We start from the raw sequence: 25,923 nt of genomic DNA, 5'->3' as shown, positions 1-25,923 counted from the left end.
CTAAAGCTAAAAAAAGTAGACATATAATAGATATAAAACTAAAAACGTTTCAGTTTTATATATCCATAAAAAAGCACCAATTACACATAGACACACACATTACAGTGGGGTTGAAAAGAAAGAATACTGAAATTGTATTTTTCGCTGTATATAACTGGAAATAAATATATTCTGAATGTTTTCCAAAAAACAAGGACAACAAGGGAAATTACAACTTACAAAAGCTGGAGAATGGAAAGGCTCAGAGATGACGTATTTTTGTGGGCTAACCCGGAAGTGTTGCGATTGTTCCCTTGACCGAAAGCCTGTGCATTTTTCCCATAGACGTTTGGAAGATCGCAAAAATAATCTCTTTGATTAACAAAGGTTTATGATGAACCCATTCAAAAAACCCATAGAGGCGATAGAACCGGAAGTCCTAAAATGCCACCTCGCTTCCAGGTTTTGCATACAAACATACGTCATCTATGAGCCTCTCCGTTCCTAAAAAGATTATTTGATAACTTGCCAAAAATATAATTTTCAATATTTAGCACAATATTTAGTTGTCTAACATTTTGCACATTCTCAGGTCATGTTGGTATACCATGAATCATATTTTTTTTTGCAAACCATAGAAAACCTATAGAGTCAAATTGTGTCACTAATTTTTCTGCGGATAATATGATTTTAATGGGAAAATATTAGGAAAGTGAAAAATAGAGGGAAATTTCTGATTCGAGCTAGACCCCACTGTGCATATGTGCACACCATTGAATATATCAAATGAAAAGAGCATCTCCCGTCATTCCCTGTGGTTTCATCTGCTTGATTAATAAGACTGTGTGGATTTGTGGATTCCAACACCCGCCACTAGTTAAAATTGTAAAAACCTCAGAGTCCGGGTCTCGGAGGAAAGCCAGGAAACCGATTCTTCATCTCTGAATGATCTCTCTGAGTTACCTCTGTTACTATGGCAGCCATTACCACAAATCCCATTCCGTTTTAATGACTTTGTGGTCACTCAGCATCTCATTGCTTTGATTTTGAGCTGGAGGTCTGTAAAAATGCTTTGATCAAGTTATTTCTGGAGCAGATTGTCATTTGTAATTGATGGTACATCAGTGAGCTCATAAATCTGGGTACCATTTGTGTTACTCAGTGGATTAAAGTTGTCTGAATGTGTCTAATGTTACTTGTCATGGTTCAACAGTGATGGAAATCCCCTGTGTTTATGCAAAATTTGAAGTAGCCTGTAATTTGGTTCTAATACAGAGCGAGTCTAATTTGATTAAAGTTTCCAAACATGCCCTCTTTGTCTCTCTTAAATCTGGTGGAAACTTTAAAAACCTGCACTCTAATTTTAGAAAAAACTTTCATGATCTGGATCCCAGAGAGCCTTGAGGAAACTCAAGCAGGCAATGTCCTCCCTCATCAGTTGACAATTTTCATGTTCCACAAAAAAAAGAGAAGGATATTTGAATCAAGTATAAATTTAGGTTTAGGGGGTAGGTTCAGGATTAGTATCTAGTTATTATATTTACTTGGGAAACAGGACTGAAAAATTAAGTTCTACCCAACAATTGACCTCATTGGCTTTCATCAAATGGACGCAAAAGGTATTTTAAGAAAGTTATTTTTGAGAAATGTATCTTTCACAGATGAAGTTTGTGGGTTAATAAATAATGACATATATATATTTTTTTGAGTTAACTATTGTTTTATGTCATTGCTGAAAATCATGCCTTTAAAATCCCTGATAGCCATGGTCACCGTTCACTTTCATTCTACAGAAAAGAGCAGCCTGTAGATTCTGTTACAAATAATTATTGTCTTCAACAGGAAAAAATCAAACGACTTTCAAAAGTTGACTAAATAATGACAGAGTTTTCATTGCTGGGTAAACTTGGTGGTCCACTGCCACTTTATCCCATCTATATCCCATCCACTGTATCCCATCTTTTAAACTATTGATTTAAAATGTATACATATTAGTCTGCACAGTGTTCCGTTTATGTTACTCTCCAAACTACCCAATGGGACAACGAGAGGCCATTGCACATTTATATGGGGCAGTTCAACTTAATGGCTGCCTGAAGGTTTAGTTGGCTGGAGTGTGTGAAGTCTGGGCACATCTCCTCTCTGGGTGTATTCAGGAGGTTCTCTCTCTGGGAGGGCAGTTATAGAGAGCTTTCACTGTCTGGGAGACATAACAGGAATACATGGACATGGCCAGCATGGTTTGCTTTGCCTGCGTGGGACATTACCTTGTACTGGATCTGCTTTTGCTTGGATTGTATGTGGAGGGCAAATGGAAAACCATGGTAGGAAATGTTAACATTTTAGAACGTTGTTAATTTAAATTATTACTTGCATTAATAACATTATTAAAAATCTAAATGGTATATTATTGGCCTATTCTGTTTAATTTTCTCATTCATATTATGTGATGTTCACTGCAAAAATGCAAACATAAGTATTTTTTTATAAGCACATAATGTTTGCTTTCTTAGACATCTTTAATTGATGATTGATTTTTTTATTCCAAAGAAAAAACAAGTATGTGTATGCAGTATAAAACATATCACTGAACCAGGCTACTATGTTTGATCGTAGACGGCTCTTGTAAAAGCTGAAGTATCTAATGTTTTCAGAAGCTCTGTTTATATCTTCTGGTCACATAAATTCTCAACTGCTATGTTTTCTTGATGTAGTGTCAGATAACCCCAGCTGGGTCCCTCAATGACCTGTAAAGTTCTCGTCATACCTGTGTCTTCACTATGATTTATGGCACATCTCATCATTATTCTCTGTTAAGTCATGCTGAACACTGATAATATCCTGCCCAGGGCCACGAGCTCTCAGCTCTAATATTGTGCTTTATCATTGTCCATTCTCTGTGAAACATTTGTTTATATCTCTAAAGACTGCACTTCCAGACTGACTGACTAAGGGTCTGGCCTGCATCTTGATATTAAAGTGCATGTCTCTATCAGGTAGTTGTAATTCTTCCCGGCTGCATATCATTTGTTATAGAAATGACTCGCATGAAACAAAGCAAACGTTTACTGCATTTTTATCTGTTATTTATATTTATTGATCCTTTCTTGGGGTAAAATATTGTAGTCATTCTCCTGCTGTTTCTTTATAAACTTGTGTTGCACATGTGCACATGTGTTTTTTCCAGACCACCTTAAATTCTCGAAGCTGAGCTTCATTTTATTTGGTTGTTAAGTGGTGATGTAAGGAATACCTTTTCCGGGTCCAAGCATCTATTCATTTCAAGCGGGGCTGTTTAAGAGCCCTATTTTCTCAAATTACATATTTTAGCGAAACGTGTATTAACTCAAAATATACACTACAATCACCAGGCTCAGGGAATCTCTGACATCAATATTGAAATCAATTATGGAAAATAAATCGCTGACTGGCCATGTGGGATTTCGATAGGAAGATAAAGGTTAGGATCACAGTTTTCCCCTAGTTTATTGCTCATATATTAGCATTTTTTGTTGTTTGCCTATACCATTGGTTTTAGCTAGAAGGGATACAGCTACCTCCATTGGGTATGCGCACTTCAATACCGCATCATTTTTGTTATTATTGTAAGGATAGGTTAAGGGTAAGGGTAGGTGTAGGCGTTAGCTAATGTAATTGTAATGAGATTTTGCATCACTTCTGGCCGTAGCTGTATCCCTTCTAGCCACAACCATTTTATTGAGGGTTTGGACCCAGAAACAGTATGTGACCTTCCGTATATGGTGGTTTGGGATGTCTGGCTTAACAAGCAGATATTCTAAACATGCCAATGCAACACACACACACAATTCTAAATGCATGTTTAATAATATATTCGAGTAAAAACTGAAGATGACAATTGGACATCACTTTTGACTACTTATGTACATCAGTATCTCACTTCCTGTGTAACAAGCCACTGACTGACTTTCTGAACAAACTGTAATTGTGTATCTCAGTGTCTGGTTATGCTCCAGCTTCTCTTCCAGAAGTTGTACCAGTGTTCGCTACAGTTCCAGCCAGAGATGTAACCCATAGCACAAAGAGGCTAAAACAATTATTTGGGAGCTGTGTCACCCTTTAGAGGATCGAGTGTCGCTCTCATCTGAGGCCGCCGCCGTACAGTGTTAAGTGGCTGACTGCTCTTTCTCTGTAGCTTATTGTTACAGCAGGAGAGAAGAGCAGAGGGATGGAGCCTGTGGGTCTCAGAGCTCAGAATCACATGTAGGCCATTAGCCCTATCAAACATTATCATCTTTTCACTTTGTTCTTATTCATCTTAGGGTTCTTGTTCCCTTATTGACTACTGTGATCTGGTGCCAATTCAATTTATCTGCAAGTACATGTGGTGTAGCTTCAGTTTACACACTTAAAGGTCTAGTGTGTAATTTTTTGGAGGATCTGTTTTTCAGTGTGTGGTAGGGAGAGAACCCAAGTGCAGTCAGCAGTGGTTATTATACTGACAAAACAAAAACCCACGATAGGGTAACATGGACAAGACTAAATGACAAAAACGGAAACTAAAACACTACCCAAGTGGGGGTAAAAAACAAGAGAACAAGATACTAGATCAAACTTAACATGACAGGGGCTAGACTAAAGGACCACAGCAACAAGACAGGGTACAAATCCACCCAGGGAGATAAATCCAACAAGTCTGAGAGTAATCCACATGTTATCGCACGAGGCAAGATGAACAGAGCATATAAGCAAAAGGAACGAGCACAGGACTGTAAACACAAGGGCATTTAATAGGGAGACTAACAAAGGATATTTAACAAGGGACAGGTGTCAGGAATGAAACCCTAATGGAAAGCTAAACGAGGAAGCGAGAGGGACGAGACCAGAGAGAGTGCATGTTATGTCAGAACCAACAATAACGTGTCTCTCTCCACACAGAACATGTGGTTCTCTCATGATCCTACCACTAAACCAAGAAAGACATGACATGATGAGGACGAATCATGACACTGTTGACAGGAAAGCAATATTATATACATAACCATGTCTTCATAGGTGTATAAAGACCTTACATAATAAAGCATTATGTTTTTATTAGCTTAGAATGAGCTCTTTCTATCTACATGCACTGTGGGACCCCTTGCATGAAATTGGCAAATGAAAATGTTACATTAGCCCTAAACGGAAAAAACGATTTACAGATTGTGCTTCGTAAATACATTATCTCCTTCGGCAAATAAGTGAAAACATGAGGACGTCTTATTTCTGTGTCAGCCTACGTTGTGCTTTAAACGGGAGGGGTGGTGCGAGCCGTTGGTTGCAATTCTCAACTCACTAATATTTTCAATGCCATCATTTTTTTTTCTCCCAGAACTCAAGTTCATCTTCCAAGAATGAAAATCTTCGAAGTGAACTAAACACTTCATCTCATACCTACATAACTTCCAAACATTCATCTCATGGCTTCGCAGTGGTGGAGGAGTCTGATCTTCTCTCATCTCCACTCATTGGCACACATAGCAGGTTTAAGGACACCAGTGTCAGAAAGACTCAATCCACCACATCTAAATCCTCAGAGGAGAACTTCACTTCTCAGAATCTGAAAACAGGCTTGGAGGTTCATCTTCCAAAGCCCTCCAGGGACATCACTGACCCGGAATCTATCTGGAACTTAAAGCAGTCAATTGGTCAGAAGAATCTAGTCAACTCTAGAGTCCATTCAGAAGTTTTTGTTTTAAACCAGCTGACAGAAGAAGGTTTCTTACTTCCTTCTACCAGCTTCTCTGGGTCCTCCAGGAAAGTTAAACAGGCTGCGGTTGATGAGTACAGAACATCAGCAGGTGTCGGTCAAGATGAATATAAACAATCAAGCAAGAAAAGAGTTACGCCTAAACATGGTGATGTTATATTAGGGCTGGATGGAAGGAGATACAGACTGCTTGGTGGACCGCCAGGGCCTGTCGGACCTCAAGGGAAAAGAGTAAGTTACAACAATACTGATTGCTGATAACACAATAATGGGCATCTTAAAATGAATCAATGCTTCAGGTGTGCTAAATTAAAAATCAAATCCAAAAAGTTGACTGATTAGAATAATTGCATGTCATGTCTGTGTCATATAATGATACAAAATATGACAGTACAGTAATACATTACCTGTTCATGTTTATTCATGTTCTTGATGACGATGAGATACATAAGAACTCATTGAGTTAAAACATTATTATTGTTTTATCTTGGCGATAAAAGTACAATATTATAAAATGTTAAATGCATTTTCTATCGGAAAACATTCTTAGCCTACATGAAGGTAAGTTGAATATGTATAATCTTTGAATTGCCATGTTTAAAAAATGTTGATGGCAAGCATATTCTACACAACCAAATCCATTTCAGTCAGTTTATATTACATCACTGCCAAAACCTAAATGTTTTACAATATTTTTCCCTCTGCCTTCTTTGAATAGGGTTTTGAATAATATATCTTTAATGATAGTTTGTCACAACAGATCTAACATCATAAATAGAAATTGCTGCATCTGCTCCTTTATGAATTTGGAGCCTTCCAGTATGATACAGAAATATCGGGGCTGTGTCGTTTCAATTCTTAATGCGCACTTAGTATACGGATTGAGGTTTGGCAGCATGTGTAGAGTAGTCTCATCATTACATAATATACGTGAGATGAAAGGGACCTATAAATATTAGTTGGCTTGTGGATTGGCGAGGTCTTTTTCTTCTACTGATTTCCATCAACATATTTAAACGATTAAACTATTCAATTTTAACTGCTGTTGTGGTAGAGTTTAGACCCACTTGTGTATCGCACAGGGGCATGAGGTGGATCATGAAAAGTCACTTGGCTTTTGAATGACACACAAAAATACAGTTTAGTCCAGTTAATGACTGGCAATAGCTTTGATATTTTACCATTAGATAGTTTGGTATTGCATCTTAAATTTCATTTAAATAAAAACTCTACTTCTACTTATAGAGGATTAATGTGTATTTTCTTCCCATATTTCCATTTAAAAATATTTTGGTGGGTCTCAAGATAGATTATGCCTGTCTAGGTGGGTCCTGGAATGAAAGAGTTCATCACTGGTTTAGACAACTGAGATTCCCTCATCAATATTTAGTAACCTCACACTTTTTTAAAGCTGATTAAAAAAAAATATATATATATATTGTTTCTAAATGAGTGTGCTTTCTGTTTGTGCAGGGCTGTGCAGGTAAAAGGGGATACATTGGAGACAAAGGTGATAAGGTAAAAAAAACCTTGTTTTTCTGATTCCCAAAATTCAACTGCTCTGTATCAACCTGTCATCTCAACACAATCTCACAGTTCTGACACTTATGTAAAGACAAAATAATTCCCGACTCCGATTTGTCCCTGTATGGCCTAACAGGGTTCTCAAGGTGTCAATGGAGCATATGGGCCAAGAGGCATAACAGGTCCCCAAGGCCCACCAGGACTCCCAGCCATCTATCTGCATAGGAACACACAGGAAGATTGGGCTGAATTCAGGGTAGGTTTCCACACACAACGTTTTAAAGACTTACACTCTACAGTTGTAAAATGAGTAATGCTAGAGCGTTTAAAGTCTGATCCAAGGAAGTCTAGTTTACCTGGAGAAAGCTAACCATTAGCATTTGAAATCTGCCACCACATGGCCGATTGTTCAGGCTGTTTTTTTAACCAGTCACCTGAGCTGTAAATGCAATGTGACTTATCACTGGAGCCACATCACATCTAAGGAGCTAAATCACATCCTGACAGTCCTGATTTCGCTTTACATTGACAACAAATGTCGCATACAGGATATCCATTTCACATATTTAGGAGCCACAATGCATTTCTGCTATGATAGATCTATCTAGTTATCTTTGAATGTCCGTCAATGGAGAAGGAAAATGCTAGATCTGATTTTGATAACGGAAGCAGTATCATCAACACAATTCATTGAACCACCACTCTGTCTTTCAAAGCTGTTGTATTTTCTCTATTTCTGAGCATATACTGAAGTGTGATTGTAAAACCATAGGCCTGAGCTTCCTGTAGGTTCTCATAATTCGAAGCAGTTGTGTATATTGACTTGTGATTGTTCAGCAGCCACCTGGCAATATTTCATAGTCATCTGAGAAGCGTCTCCAAATGTTTTTCGTCATCATTTGGCAGAATCCTCTTCTCTAGAGGACAGATCTCATTTATCATGCATATGATTATTTGTAGATTCATCCATGGGTGGTAGTTCTTAAAATAGTTCTGATTTAGGCCATTTACAATTCCTCTTTTGTATGACCTTTAACTGTGTATCGTTTGTTCAGTTCTTTTGAATTGGTTAAGAAATTGAGGTTGGATTTTATTAAATTAAATTATGAAAAATAAATATAAAAATGTAAATATAAAAGACATATAAAAAGTATATAAAAGAAATAACATCATAAAAAACACTGTCTTTATAAGTTCATTCTAATAATCTTTAGTGTGAAATATTTTTTATATTTTATGGTCTGTAATATATATTTTGGCTTCTTTTATAAGCAAATCTGTATAGGCAAAAAGCGTTAGCCGGGATCAATCTTCTCTACATTGAGGCTAGTTTAGAAGTTATAATCTTTAATAATATAAACTGTATATGATCCCTATAATCTTTTCACTTGCTATATTGTGCTTCCAACTGTTCCAACTTCTTAAAGATATTACAACATTTTTGTTGTAGTCATCTTCATTCTCTACCCTGTGATCTATTTCATGGCTTGTTTGTACAATCCGTCTCCTGAGCGTATAGAAATTCAAACGGACCTGTCTGAATGAGATCTCACAGGAGCCTTCATGTGTAATTAGTGCTGATTTGTCATTGAGGTATTGTACGATGAACCCTTGTGGCACTGCACACAAACATTGATTGTTCTGATGTTGCTCTGCTAGTTACCCAGGGTGCATTCTGCATAATGGTCACAGTGTTTTGTGAGGGTTTTGACAGATGTTTATGTTTAGATCCCTTTGTTTCGGCGGGACTCGGGGAGGGGAAATGCACGGGGAAGTCCGATTCCTCTGCTTGTCTTAAACTCACCTTCACCGAGTTAGCGTTGAGCCGAACCCCTGCCCTGGTGCCAGATTGAGCATGCGCCAAGGCAAATATTGTATAAAGCAGAGGCGGCCTGGGTGATTTAATAACAGGGTGACAGAGAGTGTGTGTCTCTGTGTGGGATCCTGGCTGTAGCTTTTCCAGCCCACACTGCCGAGAGAGGCTACACTGTCCCTCAGTTCTTTTCCTCTGTTTGAACAGGAGAGATGCCACTCAACGCTGACTGGTTTGTGTTTGGATTAAAACATGCAGGCATTAAGTCTTACAATAGCTTAAAGTTCACCCCACCCCAAAAAGAAGATATTTTGAAGAAAGTTGCTGAACAGCGCCGGCACCCATTCACTTCTATTGGATGCAGACAAACACAATAAGTGGATGGGTGCCTCTTCAAAATATATTTTCTTTTGTCTACTGCGAAAGAAAGAAAGTCATACAGGTTTGAAATGACGAGTAAATGATGACAGGATTTTCATTTTTGGGTGAACTATCCCTTTGAGTTCAGGATCTGTTGTTGAGCATGTTTCTGCCCCCACTAATGCTAGTCAAAATTGTCTGTTATTCATATTTCATGTCTAAACTGATGTGTCATTCACAATGTTTATTTGTTTTGAAGAGAACACCTTACTACCAGTTGCTGATGGCTGGATGGCCTGTAGGTGTTGAATATCAATTTATCACAATTTGAAATACTAATTCATAGACATTTTGATCTTTTTTACTAAATTGTTTCACTCTGATGTTCCACAGAGAGAGATAGGCCTCCCTGGACCAATGGGTGAGATAGGGAGGCCTGGTTTACCTGTGAGTATACAACCATCACACACACAAACACCTTTGCACTTAGTAACATTTGGTCTGTTGCTTTATGTCGTCTTACGATTTGCAATATATATGGACGGAAGTATTGGGACGCCGCCTGAAATGAAAACATTTCTGTGAGCACAAATCTCAATGCTATGGCATATTATGATATTCTAGAGAATTGTGTGCTTCTAAATTTATGGCAACAGTTTGGGTCAGGCCCTGCTATTCCATCATGACAATGCTCCTTTTCACAAAGCAAGTTTCAAAAAGAAATGATTGAATTCGTCAAATGTGAAAGAACCTGACCAGTCTGCATAAAGCCCAGAACCCAACTGAACACAATTGCTATGATTTGCTGGCTTTAAACCAAACACTCATCATTCAAACCCATCAATGACTTGTATATGGGGCAGTCGTGGCCTAATGGTTAGAGGGCATAGTAGTACAGTCATTTGGGCATAGAAAAGGCCTTTCCCAAACTGTTACAACAAAGATGGAAACAAAATTCCTAATGTGGTATTGTATTGTATGGTTTAATATTTAATAATAGCGTTAATATTTGTTTTTATTGTGATACTGGAATCGATAAATATAAATAAATATAATTATGTTTATTAAAATGAGGCCCATATTGTGTAGATGGTCTCATGCAAAACACAACAGCATCGGTTCCATTGCAAACTGGATATTTACACGCAACGATGGTTTATTTCTTAATAAATTTTGTGAGATTTAGGCTGATCATGTGATCTCAACTTGAAAAAATGAAATCGCATTATTAAGGCTCTTAATAAAACTAGAGTATCATGTAAGTGAACAAAATGTCAGTTCACCTTTAATGGAGTTTAAGGTTGGCCTGTGTTGATCTTAGACAAGTCTTATTCATTGTCATAATGGTTGGCCAGTTACAAACAGGTTACATGTGTCTTTGTGTAACATGTTGGTAAATAGTTTAATGTTTAATTTCTGAAGGGCTTACCTGGAGACCCAGGGGAGAGTGGACCATTAGGGCACAGAGGCGATATGGTAAAGTAACTATTTGAAACTATGCCATAATATGTATTTCAATTGTTGTTCACCACAGAAATTAGATTAAGGTGTTTTAATTAATCTAACGTCAAGATGAGTCGTCAGCATCTTTCAATTCGTTCAGAAAACTTGGAGAAATTGACTAAAATGAGCAAATGTTAAATTTTAATGTCAATTTGATTTGATTGAAGTGTTCTCAGTACTGCACCCATCAAAGCAAAGCCTTTATTCACTATCCATTTTTAAATAGGGTGCCATGGGACCCAAGGGAGTTCGGGGCCGTGCAGGGACTCAAGGGAGGGAGGGAGAGAAAGGGTCGGATGGGGTACCAGGACCTCCAGGGATACCTGGCCTTCAGGTGAGACTTTACTGGTGGCTAGCTTTTGTAATAATTGTTTAAGTTCAAGTAAGGACATTAGCCTGAATACGCTTAATATGTTAATGCTCTCAGTTTCTTGTTAATCTTTAAAATCATGCTGTGAAACATATGTTCTGATATTTGTTGAAAACCATATGCCTTGCTTCTTTTTGGCGTCTCTAGGGTCCTCGTGGTTACAAAGGTGAGACAGCGCCCCCTGGGGAAAAAGGAGATGAGGTACAGGATAAAGATACGAATATTCTAAAGCACACTGCCTAATAACTGTCGTATTCAAGAATTTGACCTTGCATGTGTATAATTTAGTCTACCTCCTTCCATGAACAGGGTTTTCCTGGTCCACATGGCCCCAGTGGAGAAAAAGGAAAGACTGGCCACAAAGTAAGACAAGCCTTTAATAATTATAGTTCATTTTATTGTGTCTACTTGTGTCTTTTTGAAAAAATCCAACACTCTCCCTAGTGGATCAATGGGGGAAAATAGACTAAAAATGTTATACAATGATACAGTGGTTAATCTTTAGATTTTTTAATTTATTTGTGTTCATTGTTATGAATAATTATAGGGCTCAAAGGGAGAAATAGGCTTTACTGGTGTTGCAGGTCCTCCAGTAAGTAAATCATACACTTTATCCACTATATTTTCATTTTATATCCTGAAATTACTCAACTAGTCATGATACACAGTTTCAAAAATGTTTTTCAAATATTCATATCTGAAGACACGCTTAAGTGATAAATCGTGATAAAAACTGAACAGGTTTTATTTATTTTGTATATTTCTAATTTTGTTCTATTTAAGGGACCTGTTGGTTTGCAAGGTGTTGAAGGGATTCCAGGCCCGGCTGGCCCAGAAGTTAGTTTAACCAATATTCTTTTTGTGACAGTCATAAGCAATCATGCTTTAAATATTTTTTGATTATGTTGATATCAAACAAAAATTATAAAGAAGAACTTAATTATCTTGATAATTACAAAACAAAGTTTTTATCTCAGGGGGATCCAGGACATGATGGAAAACGTGGTCCTCCAGGGCAAGCAGTGAGTCATACAGTATCTTCGTAACCTTGTCTACAATACAAATACAACAAAACATGGCTGACAAATAATGGTGCTCAATAAAGCTTTATATGTTTCCAGGGAGCACCAGGTGCTACTGGATTGGTTGGTGAACAGGGTGTTAACGGCACAGATGTAAGTGATCAATGCTACTCAATTTATACTGCAGTGCAGGTTGCTGGCTAAACAGAAAAAAACACCATCCAGAAGAAAAATCAGAATTTGTTTCTAAAGAATGAAGGCTGATTCAGTGAATATAATAAATCTGAACAGGTGCTTGCTTTACTGTTACAGGGCAATGCTGGTCCTGCTGGGGCTGTTGGCCGGAAGGGCCCTCAGGTATATTCACAGTTTCTTGTTATTATTTCCTAAAGCCTGTTCCTACAGAGGCTGAAATAACACCAAACTTTCCTTTTAGGGACCCAGAGGGTTAGAAGGAGATAGAGGCCCACCGGGTAATCGAGGTATTCAGGTAAATGTCACCTGCATGATTAAATGACTAATACTCGATGTGTCTGTTGTGCATTATGTTATGTTACTGTAAGTGCAAATGCTGCTTGCAAACGAAAGTGTTTTTAAGTAAACTTGTATAAATGCTTTCGGTTAACTCAAAAATTGCAGGTCTTAAATTATAGGTATATGTGTTCACAATCAATCAAGGTTAACATTATTAATGGGTTTTTTTCCAGGGGCTTCAAGGTCAAGAGGGTCCACAGGGTCTTAAAGGTGAAATAGTAAGTTTTGGAAAGCATAGTTCATGTCATTCCTGAAATATCATCATATTTCTGTCTACAGGTGTCAAATTCCATCTAATCATGAACTCTTTAGAATAAACATGGTCTGTCATGCGGAATGAAATGTGTGACACGTGTTTATGAAATTGATTCTACAGATGTTTTTGTTTGAACATAGGGACCAGAGGGGCCAGCAGGTAACAGAGGCCTCCAAGGTATTGAAGGGCCCATGGTAAGTCCATTTGTCACACATTAAGTGTACATTACTGCTGGAGGAAAGGCTTAAACACTCAGTTGTATATTAAGAATATACTGTATACTCACAGCAGTCTTTTCGTATTCACTAATATAGTGTGAAAACACTTCTTTTTTTGCAGGGCGTAACTGGGAATCCAGGTCCAAAAGGCTTTTCAGGAGTCACAGTAAGAAATCAATTTAAACCTCACTGTGTGTGTATATTGCATTTTCAGTTGCATATATGATAAATGTGTCAAATCTTGTTTTTATGTATGTATTTCTATACTTACTAGTGTTTCTCATGCAGGGCAGTAGGGGCCCACATGGAGAGAGGGGTGATACAGGAACTAAGGGACATAATGTAATAATAACTGGCAACACAATACATCAAAATTATTTTCAATATAATTTCAATTTAATCATATATTTGCAATGAATTGCACATCACCACTTTGGTTGGATGTTTTTAGGGACCACCAGGTGCACCAGGTATCATGGGTCCTCAGGGTGGGAGGGGCCAGTCAGGACTCCCCGGCTTACCTGGTGACAAAGGTCAATCAGGCGCTCCAGGTACCCAGGTATGAAACTGCATTTCCAAAGTGTTAACAAAGAGGCTTCATTTAAATTGGCTTGGCTTAACAAATGTTACAAGCAGAACAAACAAAAGCATTAAAAGGGTCATATGACACGGCTAAAACAAATTGCATCGTTTGTTTTAGATGTAATACAATGTGTATACACGATTTAAGGTTTAAAAAACTCTGTATTTTCAAAGCTCATTGCTCTGAAAAGCGAGGTGTGCTATGATTGGCCAGTTAACCAGTGCGTAGTGATTGGTCGAATACTCCAAGCGTGTGACGGAAATGTAACGCCTCTTACCATATTTGGAACATGAGGTTCCAAAGCAATTGTACTGACAGGTACGTCCACCTTACGGTCTTAGTCAAATTATACCACAAACTGAAGTAGATTTGTGGGGGTGTGGTTACACGAGGCGTTTCAGGCAGGTCTGGGTGAGCATTTGCTTTTAGATCGAATGCGTCTTTTGTTCCGACACATTCATTTTTGCAATTTTACTTGTCTAATACATGCACGGGCAACTTATAACCAAAGACACAGAAAAACACGTATTCACACCATATGACCCCTTTAAGTGTTCAACAACTTATGTTCTAATGAAGATTGGAAGAATGGAAGCAATGTTATTCTCATCTTTCACCTTTCTTTTCCTCATAGGGTGAAGACGGTGAAGTGGGTCCTCAGGGAATGATGGGAAGAGAAGGTCAAAAGGTAAGAGCAGTTTATGACTCAGGTGGAGCCGAACACATTTTTATGACTCGTCCTCTTACATCAATCAGCTCCTTTGAAACACAATGCTCACCGAAGACTCTTTCACTGTTTTACAATAGTTAAATTATCCCTTATCTTCCTCCTTGTTTTATTTTGGTTTGAAACAAAGGGCAGTAGAAGTGAACCTGGTGAAATCGGAAGAACAGGACCCAGAGGATCCAGAGTAAGAATCATGCAATTATTGTTTCGTATTCTGTATATTTAAGCCATCAAATAAACAAAATCTAAAAATAAAGACGTTTTTTACTCTTGGTGCAGATCATCCCTCTCATACCATCTTCATGCTTCTCACATGCCCTATGTCTTAACATGTATGGACATGATAATATAGATCATCATAAATTAACTTAATTTGATCCTCTGTGTTATGTTCAGGGTCGAGCAGGTCAACATGGTTCCCCTGGTATGCATGGAATAGTGGTAAGTGGATTTTTTTTTTGAATTTTTTTATGATTTATGATGAATTTCTTTTAAACATTTTATGATTTGTCAATTTTTTTATGGGTATTTTTTGCAGGGTTTGCGTGGTCTTGTTGGTACCGAGGGACCAGAAGGAAAGCCTGGTACACAGGTTCCCATTTCATACCTTTTAATATCATGTTTTTTTTTTTTATTGCACTTTATCAATTGTGACGTTCTACAATAAGGTTCCACTTTCAACATTGGCTTCATCAGTAACTACATCAGATGACATAAACTAACAATAACATTACTTTTAGAGCATTTATAAGTTTTGGTTAATATTAATTTCCACATTTGCTAATACATTTAAAAAATCAATAACATTTGTTAATAAACAGGAATTAACAATGTACATTTGTATTAACTTAAGTTCATATTAGTGCTTTCAGTGATGTCCTGTGTGTGTTTTGCAGGGAGTTCCTGGTTCTGCCGGAGGTCCAGGAGATAAAGGATCTCGTGTAAGGTAAGTATTCGAGAGCAGACTGCTCCAGTAATAAAAGCGTTTAATCACCGGTCAGTGATGCTAACAGACAGTCTTTAAAAGAGCTATTAGCATGTTGACAGTTTGTCATTCAGGGATTGGCTTCAGAAGGGGAAGGAACAATGTTTACAGGCATGTAAAGGTCAGACTGGCCTATAGGAGGGTGAGAAGATCAGAGACTGTTAAACTAAACAAGATCTTTGTTGAACAAATGTGCTTTGTACATGCATTTGCACAAGTACAAGTAGTAGAAAACTGAAAATTTTGTGTTTTTAAAGTTTCACCTACACAACAACGTTGTCAAAACGATCTGCGTTTAAACTCTACTAAATTAGGAAAATGCGGTGTTATACATGCCAGGCCAGTAGTTGGCGAGGTCACTTTGTAAAGAAACACTTTGTCTCTGCGCACAGACACGTATCCAGGTTTATCCCCTTTTAATACGCTTTGTTGGTGTATATACGTTTTTAGATTAGGCATTGTCAGATTAAGCATTTTGTGTGCTTAACATGAAGCAGATAAACATAATTTTTGTTCTAATATAAAGGCTTTTAAGTTGGACATCGCTTTTTTACAAATTCTGTTTTGTTTGTTATTTATAAATTAAAAGTTGTACTTATTTTAACAGCCTTAAACTGTATGATTCATGTCATATATCTTTTCTATAATTTTTGTCATCTGAAGGGCCTAAGAGGTATGATTGGGGAGCCAGGAAAACAAGGCCCTGCAGGATCACCGGTGAGCTTAACAACTGAAAAAAGAACAGAACTTATTGTTTAGGACAATTTTATTAAATAGGGAACATTTGAAAGGAACTATATAAGTATTTGTGTTCATATTTGTATGTATTAGTTAAGGAAAGTTTCTTCATATAAGATTATTTTAGATCGTCCAGGTAGATATTATGATTATTATTCTATAGGGGGAACTCTAAAAAGGTTCAGTAGTTAAAAGTATTTCAGTAAACCGACTTCTTCTGTTTCTTATTTTTCACTCTCTTTAATGGCATAGGCTTAGTTTTTAGGTTTTAGATGACTCATAGAATTTTTACAAATTTAATATAATAAGTACGGATGCACTGAAATGAAAATTCTGAGCCGAAACCGATACAGAAAATTCAGGATGCACCTGGCCCGAAAACCGATACCGAAATTTACTTAAAAAAAACTTTTAAATTGTTTTTATTTAATTCTATTAATTACACACACTAAAATCAGAAAAAAAGGAGAAAATATTTTTAAACAATACAACAAATATAATTTTCCTCGTCATTTTTTACCAGTCATCTAAACATTGTAGTCCTATATGAATAACTGAAGTCAAGGTGTAGTCAAACTTAAACTCATATAAGAAGTTTATATATGGTGCACAATCATCTTAATGAAAATAACAGGCAGAAAACAGAGGGGCAGTGAATCTTTTTGTGTAAAAAGGCTTAACATGAGCTTCACCTGCCGGATGACGGTCCACGTGAGCTACATCATCGGTTACTGACAGTTTCATCCTGCTGATCATTCACGCTTACATGATCGTCATTTGAAACAGCTAGTGAGAGAGTGAACGCGAGCACTGAAGGGAGGCGCAGGCGCAGTGTTTTTTTCGGCCAGTTTTTTTCTTTCACGCGAAACCGATAATGCCATTTTCGGCCTTGAACCTTAAAACTCCAAAGACAATTCTTGAAGCCATGATTACTGAAAGAACAAGTTATTATAAATGTGTGATTTCTCCTCTAATAAGGGCCCAATTGGACGACCAGGCCAAGATGGCATCCAAGGCCCTGCCGGTGAAAAGGTAAGTCTCTCACAGCTAAATATGCTGTCAGCTGTCAGAATGTCACACATCCAAAATTTAAGCTTTTAATCTTTAAATAGAAATAACAGTGTTCTTTCTCAGGGTTTTACTGGAAAACCAGGCATGGCCGGTCAACAAGGCCTTGTAGGAATGTATGTAAGTGTCACACTGTACAGTCTGAGCTCGTCCAGTTAAACCATCATCAAACGAACACTATCCAACATAAACCAAACCGTACTTGTAGAAGGGATTTGATTCTGTATGCTGTTTTCTTGATCTTAGGGTTATCCTGGATCCACGGGTCTTCATGGACGGCCAGGCCCCGCTGGAGAGAGGGTTAGAACTTTCTCTCTGTCAAATATTTAAAGAGTACATAATTAGGGATTTTGAAGGTCCTACTTTGGTTTATGGAGTTTCCGACAACAAGTTTATGTACATAGAAGGTGTAAAAACACTATAATTTCATTATAATAGGCAGTTATTCTTACAGTACTTCTTGAATGACTCGCACATGATTCGTTCCGCAATTCATCTGTCTAATCCCCTCCTTTCTGCTAGCCTAGTCTGATGTGATTGGTCAGATGGTCCAGTCTGCTGTGATTGGTCTACCGCGATTGTGGCTCACAAGCTAGTGTTTGGGGGAGAGGAGTGAAGTTTTCCCTAGCAGTCCTAGCAAAACGTAGGCGGGGACTATTTGTAGTGACGTACATCCGCGGCTGTTCACAAATCGGACTAGGGACAACTCGTATGCGTAATTTGGAATCGACTGCCTTTTTTCCAAGCCAATAACTTTGTTATTCATTCACCTTCGGATTTACAATTTGGCAGACTGCTGACTTTCAAACACGGCAACATAACACACTGCATGAAATGTCAATTTCATGATCTCATGTTATGTACTCTTTAACAGTGCACTTGAGTCATTCTGTTGGGGATGTTGTTTTAAATATAATTTGAATGTACTGTGTGTTTACAGGGTGAACCTGGGATCAGGGGACCCGTGGGTCCATTAGGAGAGAGAGGGACACCTGTAAGTTGGCAAAATAAATGTCATCAAATAAATAAAGTTTCTTAACGTTCCTAATGGTATGACACCTCTTGTCTTCTTAGGGTTTACCTGGGCTGCCTGGTGAGAGAGGCCCACCTGGACCAGCGGTAAGCAGACTACATGTCTAAATATTTACTTAACTATCACTTTTTTCCAAATAGGTTTTCTATAATTTGTTCTACAATTATTAAGGGTCGTCAAGGGGAGGCGGGACATACTGGCTTCCGAGGAGCACATGTATGTAGCTTTATTTCAAAGTTCAAATGTTAGTTGATGAATAATCATACTATACCCTTCAGTGCATATACTGTACAGTAGTTTAAAGTAGTATTTATGTATTTAAATGTAGGGGCTGCCAGGACTTTCTGGGATCGTGGGTATGACAGGAAAGGAAGGCCCTCCTGGAAACCATGGGCCTAAGGGGCCACAAGGAAAACAGGGACCAATTGGATTGCCAGTGAGTGGGTACCCTAACTTTAATTGTAGTATTGTTTGGATAGATTTCAATTGATTTTAACATTCATTTGGATAGATTTCAAATGATTTTGAGTTTGAGTTTGAATCTAAGTTTCTGATTGAATTCGTTAAATTTCAGGGCTCACCAGGGGCACCTGGAACGGCAGGTCAAGCTGGAGAGAAAGGAGAGAAGGTAGGTACTAAAATGACAAAATAAGTTGTAAAACACATATCATTCAGGTCATTATGCTCAAAATTAATGTTTTTTTAAGGGAGTGCCGGGATCTCCAGGTGACCCTGGTCCTATTGGGATGAATGGACAACAGGTCAGTACATTTTTTACAAAATGTTAAATGCTCTCTCAATTGTAAGTCATTTTGGTTAAAACCATCTGCTAAATGAGTCAATGTCAATGTTAATATCTGTGTGCATTAGGGTAATCATGGTCCAGCTGGTCATGAAGGTTCACCGGGGCCAAAAGGGGAATATGTAAGTGCCTTCATTATAAAACGTGCCATAAATAAATGCTGGTTCATATTCCTCCAATAAAACCATAACATTGAGTCATACACCACCTTGTACGTCAAAAGATTTTATTAGTGTTTTCGATAATAAGGGATCACTTGGACCTCACGGAAAGCCTGGCCCAAGTGGACCTCAAGGAGAACAAGGGCCCCAGGGCTCTCAGGGAATGCAGGGTAAGCCAGGACCAAGTGGTAAAGAGGTCAGTTTCATTGATTTCAAAGATATGAGCACGAACTGAAGGCCTAAAGCTTAAAGTTCACTTACAATATCAGTGTTAAGTTTTGTTTCAAATGCATGTACCGTACAGTTATTTACAGAAGGAATGTTTACATGCAGGGAGGTATTGGACCTCCTGGCATTATTGGGAACCCAGGCCCTAAAGGAAAAAAGGTATAATTACTCAACAAAATTAGGATGATTAGGTCAATTGTCAAAAGATTTCAAAGAAGTCATATTCCTCCTTAATTAGGGTGACCCTGGACATCAAGGATTTTCTGGGCGTCAAGGGCCACCTGGATTTTTGGGCGATAAAGGAGAGAAAGGACTGAAAGGAAATAAAGGTTACATTGGACCGCATGTTAGTACACTCCAATTCAGTGTTCCTTTTAATCTTCATTCTTGCTATGCGGAACTTGTGCTTTTTAATTGTACCATTCAATACAAAAAACCTCCACAAATTGAACACCTAACGCTGAAAAGCTAATTTTGCCGTTATGGCTTTGTTGTGAATGTCTATTTCTTTTACCAGGGCCGGAATGGATTGATGGGAACATTCGGCCCATCTGGCTTGATGGGTCTGGAAGTATGTTTCTATATTTCAATGCATAAACTTCTGTTTTAATAACGAAATTTATATCACTAACCACAGTATACCATTTTCTGAGAACATCTTCAAAGTTTATTTGTGGAGTCTATAAGGCGTATCTGTTATTTCAGGGTTTAATGGGTCTTCGGGGAACACTGGGAGCCAATGGCTCACCAGGCCCAAAGGTATTACTAAGCTTTCCTCCCTCATGTTTCTTTCATCAATGTTTATGTAATACTGCAGATCAGGATTAGCCTTATACATTTACCACTGTAACACATCTACTCTGCTTCATAAGGGAGAAACTGGATCACCCGGGGTCATTGGCTTTCCAGGAGATCAAGGCGATCAGGTAAAGTATTGTTACAACAAAGAGGTTTGGGTTAAATAATGTCTGCTGATTTGCATGTTCAACTGAACTGACATCAGTGGATGGTGACCAAATAGCAGGCCATGTTGATAGAGGTAAATTGTAAAAGTCTTAAGGTCTTAATTGTGTATCCTCGTTTACCCAAAACCCGTTCAAACTATAAAAAGTATGATATTAAACACAAAACCATTGATAGAGAACACGCATTTTGACTCAAAAACTTACAATATAGTTTGGGAAAACAACTCCCCGGTGTCTCTTATATTGGCTGCCAATAGAGAAACTGAGGTCAAATTCAAGTCATTTTGTCTACAGGGGATGGCTGGACAGAGAGGCTTAAAAGGGGTTGTGGGCAAACCAGGACCTCAGGTGAGTATAGCTACCTATTGCGAGGTAAAATCCCAGTTGCACTGGTCTTTTAGGGAATGAATAATACTTGAATTGCAGGGTGCTTTGGGTCCCCGAGGCCCTGAAGGCTTATTGGGCTTGAAGGGTATGCCGGGACAAGAGGGACCTAAAGGTGAACCAGGAAGACAAGGACCTCCAGGCCGGATGGTGAGGCTATGAATGACTCTTAATGTGTTATTGTAGTAGCTTAGTGCTAACTTATGAATGTATGATGTTTAGGGACATCCGGGTCTTCCTGGTCCTGAAGGTCCTTCTCCAATGCCAGGAGCAGAGGTAGAAATTGTCCATAAAATTGTTAAATCTTGTTGTTACATGCAGATTGTAAAAAAGTCATGTTGTAAATCAGTAATCCAAAATACTATGTTTGAAATTTGGACACGTTTGCAGGGTCTTCCAGGAGAACTGGGGGATTCTGGCCCCGTTGGCCCACCAGGACCACAGGTATGTATTTTAAAATTAAAATGGGAAATTGCAATAATATTAAGGAATATTTCTATTGATAAAAAAATGGCAATATTAACTGCCTGGATATGAGATGTTGTACTGTTTCAACTGTTTTAGGGTCCAAATGGCAGACCAGGACCTCGTGGAAGGGATGGACAGAAGGCTCAGAAGGTGAGAGCCATCTTTAATATATTATGGCCATTTCATATTCAGTTTTCTTTAGTTGCTCTATTCATGATCAATTGTCAAATTTTCCAAAATATCTTATTTAGGGAGATGATGGTCGAGAAGGACCTCCTGGAAAGACTGGAAATGCTGGAAAGAAAGTAAATACAGAAAGACATTATGTAAGAAAACACTTAGCATAAGAAGTCAGATTTGACTGACATTCTTTTACTTCTAGGGAAAAAAAGGAAAAGCTGGTCAAAGGGGTCATAGAGGGTCCCGAGGGGAGAAGGTACATATTTATTCATGTATTCATATTAAGGCATTCCTTGACCTTGAACGGCCTGATGGGTTGAGACGTTTACCAGCATTTGCTTGATTTTTAACAGGGACAGCAGGGAGAGGTGGGAACGATTGGACCTCCTGGCACATCAGGGCCATATGTAAGTGAATTCACAAAGCTGATCTCCATTTCATAATTAAGACATTAATAAACTACATTTACATTTGTTCAGAAAATGTTAAATGACCTGACAACTATACAACATATCTGTTGGTATCTGTGATGTGTGTCTGTGATTGTGAGGCTAAAAATATTTTTTGTTTCTGTCGTGTTAAACTATACAAATCTACATGTAAATAACACAGACTACTCTGTTTCAGGGTTTGCCAGGCATTCAGGGTGAGAAAGGGGAGATGGGAAGAAAAGGCTTTGAGGTATGGAGCTTTACTCTGAAAGTGTCATGGAGGAATCGATAGTGTCACAGAGCTGAGAACCTTGAAGCTTGATCTTCTTTCTGTCTATAGGGAGAGAAGGGGGAAATAGGGCTACACGGTCCTCTGGGAGGAGATGGACTAAAGGTACTTGTATTCATCACAACCCAACTCTAGAAACAATGCAAAACATTTCGTAAGAGTTAAAAACAATTACCACAGCAACTGTATTTTTTTAGTTTCTGTTGTTTTGTTTCAGGGGTTGCAGGGCCTAAATGGGGAGCAGGGGAGACAGGGGGCAAAGGGAGAGCAGGTGAAATATTAATAGTATATCTTAGATTCTGTACAATAGGATTATTTGCATGTATACTTAATCACTGGAGTAATTTATGTCTCTTCCAGGGAGATATTGGACCAAAGGGTCATAGAGGGTCCCCAGGTCTACCAGGGATGCCTGTAAGTTATCATCTGGTTTATACATAACATGACTATTTTAAAGATTAAATTAGCATTAAATGAAAGAAAGTTTAAAGGATTGCAGGATGGACATTAGACATTTTAACACACACATTGTACTCAAGATAAGATTTAATTCAGTCATGTTCTTACTCCATAGGGTCTGTTTGGAGTAAAGGTTTGAAACAGTTATTTCAACACACATCCATTGTTTTCCTGGTTAACCTTTACTTAGTATTTTCCTTATGAAAATTATTGAATGTGTTCATTCTAAATCTTTCAACTTGGAACTATAGGGTTTAAACGGATTTCCAGGACTTTCTGGTCCAAAAGGACAAAGAGGACTTCCTGTGAGTTAAACAGCACTCTCTGTACTAACAGTTACTGGAGCGTTAATGCCTGTGATGTCGCAACTGTAATAATGTTTGTTTTAGGGTCCAGCGGGTCCTCCAGGGCCACCAGGATCTCTGAACCTAACATTAACTCAATTAAAAGTAAGGAGATAATTTCTGTTTAAAAAATGTGTTTCCACTGAGGTCCTAATCCATTATTTTATACACAGGCTGTATTATTAAACATCTTGATAAGGGAATTGCTATGTGAAAATGTTTTCCTTACACAAACAGGACCTCGCGTACCAGTCCGACAAGCCCAATTATCCACTTATTAGGACCCTGCTTGAGTCCCTTCAGCAAGACCTGCGATTCTTCATAGATCCTCCAGATGGCACTAAAGAGCATCCAGCCACCACCTGCTTGGAGCTGATGCTTTCTCATCCTAACTTTTCCAGTGGTCAGAATCATTATTGTCACTGTTTTAATCTGCGATTGGTGAAAAACCTTTGCTGATAATTAGTTTTTATTGTTTGACTATTCTTATCAGGAATCTATTATATTGACCCAAATCAAGGCAGTTCTGCTGATGCATTGCTGGTGTACTGCAACTTTAGCGCAGGTGGACAGACATGCCTGCCACCTTTGCAACCACAGGTATGCAGACATCTTAAGCTTTTTTTATCAATAATATTATGCTGTTTATAGCAAACCCCTCTTGTTTCAGATGCCTTTGAGTTCTTGGCTCAGGGACGCCAGCCCTGATTCATTTACATGGTTGAGCTCCAAAGATGGTGGATTTCAGGTATAATGTTTGTTAGGAAGGAACGCCCCCACATCTCCTGCTATCAGGTTTGTCTTGTATGTTTTTATGGTAATTCGATGTTTCTTTACAGTTTGATTACACAGGGTCTAGCGTGGTACAGATGAGGTTCCTAAGACTTAACAGCAGGATTGCAAAGCAGAACATCACATTTTCTTGCCAGCCAAACAGCCACCAGGGTTTCAACGAGAGAGATGTTAAGTTCCTTGCAGATTCAAGAAAACAGAGCTTCTTGGGAACATTACTAGATTGTGAGGTAGGAGAACTGCAGAAGTTACGCAGAGTTCCCCCAGGTGGTACGTGACACGATTGACAAGAAATGTTACATTATTATTAAAATGTAGAACAGTAATGATAAAGCATTCCCGAGGCAGCTTAAAGTGTGGCCTGCTGTTGCCTCAGAAATGCTGCATTAAACACTCAATATTGAGCATGATGATGAAACCACTTCCAATCACTTTTAGACATATAAGAGACGTTTTTAAAGAGACACTGCCCCAAATTCCAAAATTGAGTTTGAATTTGACTCCAACAGTTATGTTATCACATACATTATTATATTCACATGCATTATATATATAGAATTTCCAACTGCATTATTTGAACCCATTAGGACCCATATCTTTCTATTTAAGCCCGCAGGTGGGCTAGAGACAGGACCTCAGGAATCTGTGTTCCAATTTGAGACCGAAGACCTGGAGCTTTTACCAATCAGAGACGTGGCTTTATTTGGCCACAGTGACATGACAGAAGAGTTTCAATTTACTATAGGACACGTCTGCTTCAGCTAGAACACAGACACATTCAGCTGAACCCTGGGCAGAGTTCTTACTGAGTATCTATCTGCTGAGGAAAGCACAGCCAAGAACAGATTGAGAAAAAAATCTCTTCTACATGGTCAGGAACTCATCTCTACTCTTCTCCATCTGCTGTAGGAATGGAGATTCCACATGAAGTCTTTATTTCACCTTTCACAGTTTGTGAAATAAACCGATTTGTTGTCCAGTGGCAACAAGTTATTTGGTGCATGACTTCTTATGAGGAGTTGTAAATGGTTTACAATGCTTATTTTATGTTAAAAACTGATTATTTATATGATGTCGTAGTATTGTTAGTCTTTTTGTGTTATAAAGTAATTTACATCCCAAAAACCGTAATTTCCTTAAAAACCTTTTAATTCAGGTTTTATTGCACCTTATGACAAAAAGCACTGATATCTGCTGCCCATGTCTCGTAACATTTAAACAATGTGCCACATATCTGCATATCAGGCACTGCTCAATGAATGATAATTGAAAAGTTATAGCTAAATGTGGTCAGTTGTTGTGGGAACATTGTTTATGATGTGTCCAATGTAATTCCCTAAATGCAACAGTTTTGAGGAATGTTGGGTAAATTGGACATTTTTAAACAATTTTGTGTGTAAACTAGTTTGTGTAATGTGTTTTCTGATTTACATTGCTGATTATGCAAGTGACCATAGTAATGTGTTTGCCTTAGTAAAAAAATGTCCTGAAAGAATATCAAAATAAGTTGATTTGTTTTCTATAGGGTGCCTGTAGGTTCAGGATGTCGGCAGGATGGATTAAAATAAAGGTGGGGAACGGATTTGTGTAGGATTTTACAGCAGTGAGATACTTCATTTCTGCCAGACTGGATAATTTGCGGCTTTGAAATGTGCACATTGGTACTGAACTGACATTTGCATTCATGCAGTGCTGTAAGAGACCGAGTCACATAAATTAAGTGTGTGAACTTCTCACATATTGTTAACCTTCTGTTTCTGAATATCATTCACAGAGAAGTCTGCATAATGGATTTCATTCTAGACTTAGAATCGGCAAACCAATCTACTGGTTCAGTTGAATGATTTTTGACTTCAGTGGGTTACATGCTCATGTGAAAGCGAAGCAGATGGTTTAAAAAAAAAAAAACTTATTGTAACTTTCAAGGACGGTGTACATGAAATTGATCTGGATTATTTATCTGTAAATGTGTCCAGAAC

At 38.1% G+C, this 25,923-nt stretch overlaps 2 protein-coding genes across 2 annotated transcripts in view; both read left to right on the top strand.

Moving 5' to 3' along the window:
- LOC130420058 (collagen alpha-1(XI) chain-like) overlaps positions 1 to 16,272 on the top strand; it is a 21,654-nt gene extending 5,382 nt beyond the window's left edge. Inside the window, exons 6-21 of the mRNA XM_056747132.1 lie at positions 5,330 to 5,938; positions 7,181 to 7,225; positions 7,368 to 7,487; positions 9,664 to 9,702; positions 11,134 to 11,241; positions 11,425 to 11,478; positions 11,566 to 11,640; positions 12,399 to 12,452; positions 13,230 to 13,283; positions 13,429 to 13,473; positions 13,759 to 13,866; positions 14,525 to 14,578; positions 15,014 to 15,058; positions 15,156 to 15,209; positions 15,514 to 15,563; positions 16,266 to 16,272. Of these exons, the coding sequence (XP_056603110.1) occupies positions 5,330 to 5,938; positions 7,181 to 7,225; positions 7,368 to 7,487; positions 9,664 to 9,702; positions 11,134 to 11,241; positions 11,425 to 11,478; positions 11,566 to 11,640; positions 12,399 to 12,452; positions 13,230 to 13,283; positions 13,429 to 13,473; positions 13,759 to 13,866; positions 14,525 to 14,578; positions 15,014 to 15,058; positions 15,156 to 15,209; positions 15,514 to 15,563; positions 16,266 to 16,272 (1,521 nt within the window). The remainder of the gene's footprint in view (positions 1 to 5,329; positions 5,939 to 7,180; positions 7,226 to 7,367; positions 7,488 to 9,663; positions 9,703 to 11,133; positions 11,242 to 11,424; positions 11,479 to 11,565; positions 11,641 to 12,398; positions 12,453 to 13,229; positions 13,284 to 13,428; positions 13,474 to 13,758; positions 13,867 to 14,524; positions 14,579 to 15,013; positions 15,059 to 15,155; positions 15,210 to 15,513; positions 15,564 to 16,265) is intronic.
- On the top strand, positions 15,034 to 25,923 carry LOC130419556 (collagen alpha-2(V) chain-like). The gene is made up of 40 exons (XM_056746395.1): positions 15,034 to 15,058; positions 15,156 to 15,201; positions 15,514 to 15,558; positions 16,266 to 16,319; positions 17,319 to 17,372; positions 17,475 to 17,528; positions 17,655 to 17,708; positions 18,349 to 18,402; positions 18,483 to 18,527; positions 18,613 to 18,657; positions 18,770 to 18,877; positions 19,016 to 19,069; positions 19,149 to 19,202; positions 19,312 to 19,365; positions 19,493 to 19,600; positions 19,738 to 19,791; positions 19,871 to 19,978; positions 20,150 to 20,203; positions 20,338 to 20,391; positions 20,505 to 20,558; positions 20,892 to 20,945; positions 21,024 to 21,131; positions 21,204 to 21,257; positions 21,372 to 21,425; positions 21,546 to 21,599; positions 21,701 to 21,754; positions 21,832 to 21,885; positions 21,983 to 22,036; positions 22,257 to 22,310; positions 22,401 to 22,454; positions 22,567 to 22,620; positions 22,710 to 22,763; positions 22,924 to 22,941; positions 23,060 to 23,113; positions 23,198 to 23,257; positions 23,390 to 23,555; positions 23,646 to 23,752; positions 23,823 to 23,900; positions 23,992 to 24,174; positions 24,554 to 25,923. The coding sequence occupies exons 4-40, from the start codon at positions 16,278 to 16,280 to the stop codon at positions 24,707 to 24,709; spliced, it is 2,574 nt and encodes an 857-aa protein (XP_056602373.1). The 5' UTR covers positions 15,034 to 15,058; positions 15,156 to 15,201; positions 15,514 to 15,558; positions 16,266 to 16,277; the 3' UTR covers positions 24,710 to 25,923.

Source organism: Triplophysa dalaica, chromosome 4, assembly GCF_015846415.1.
Source record: "Triplophysa dalaica isolate WHDGS20190420 chromosome 4, ASM1584641v1, whole genome shotgun sequence".
In the NCBI taxonomy this organism is placed as follows: Eukaryota; Metazoa; Chordata; class Actinopteri; order Cypriniformes; family Nemacheilidae; genus Triplophysa; species Triplophysa dalaica.
The sequence above is the reverse complement of the archived record's forward strand: the minus strand, read 5'-3'. Positions and strand labels throughout refer to the sequence as shown.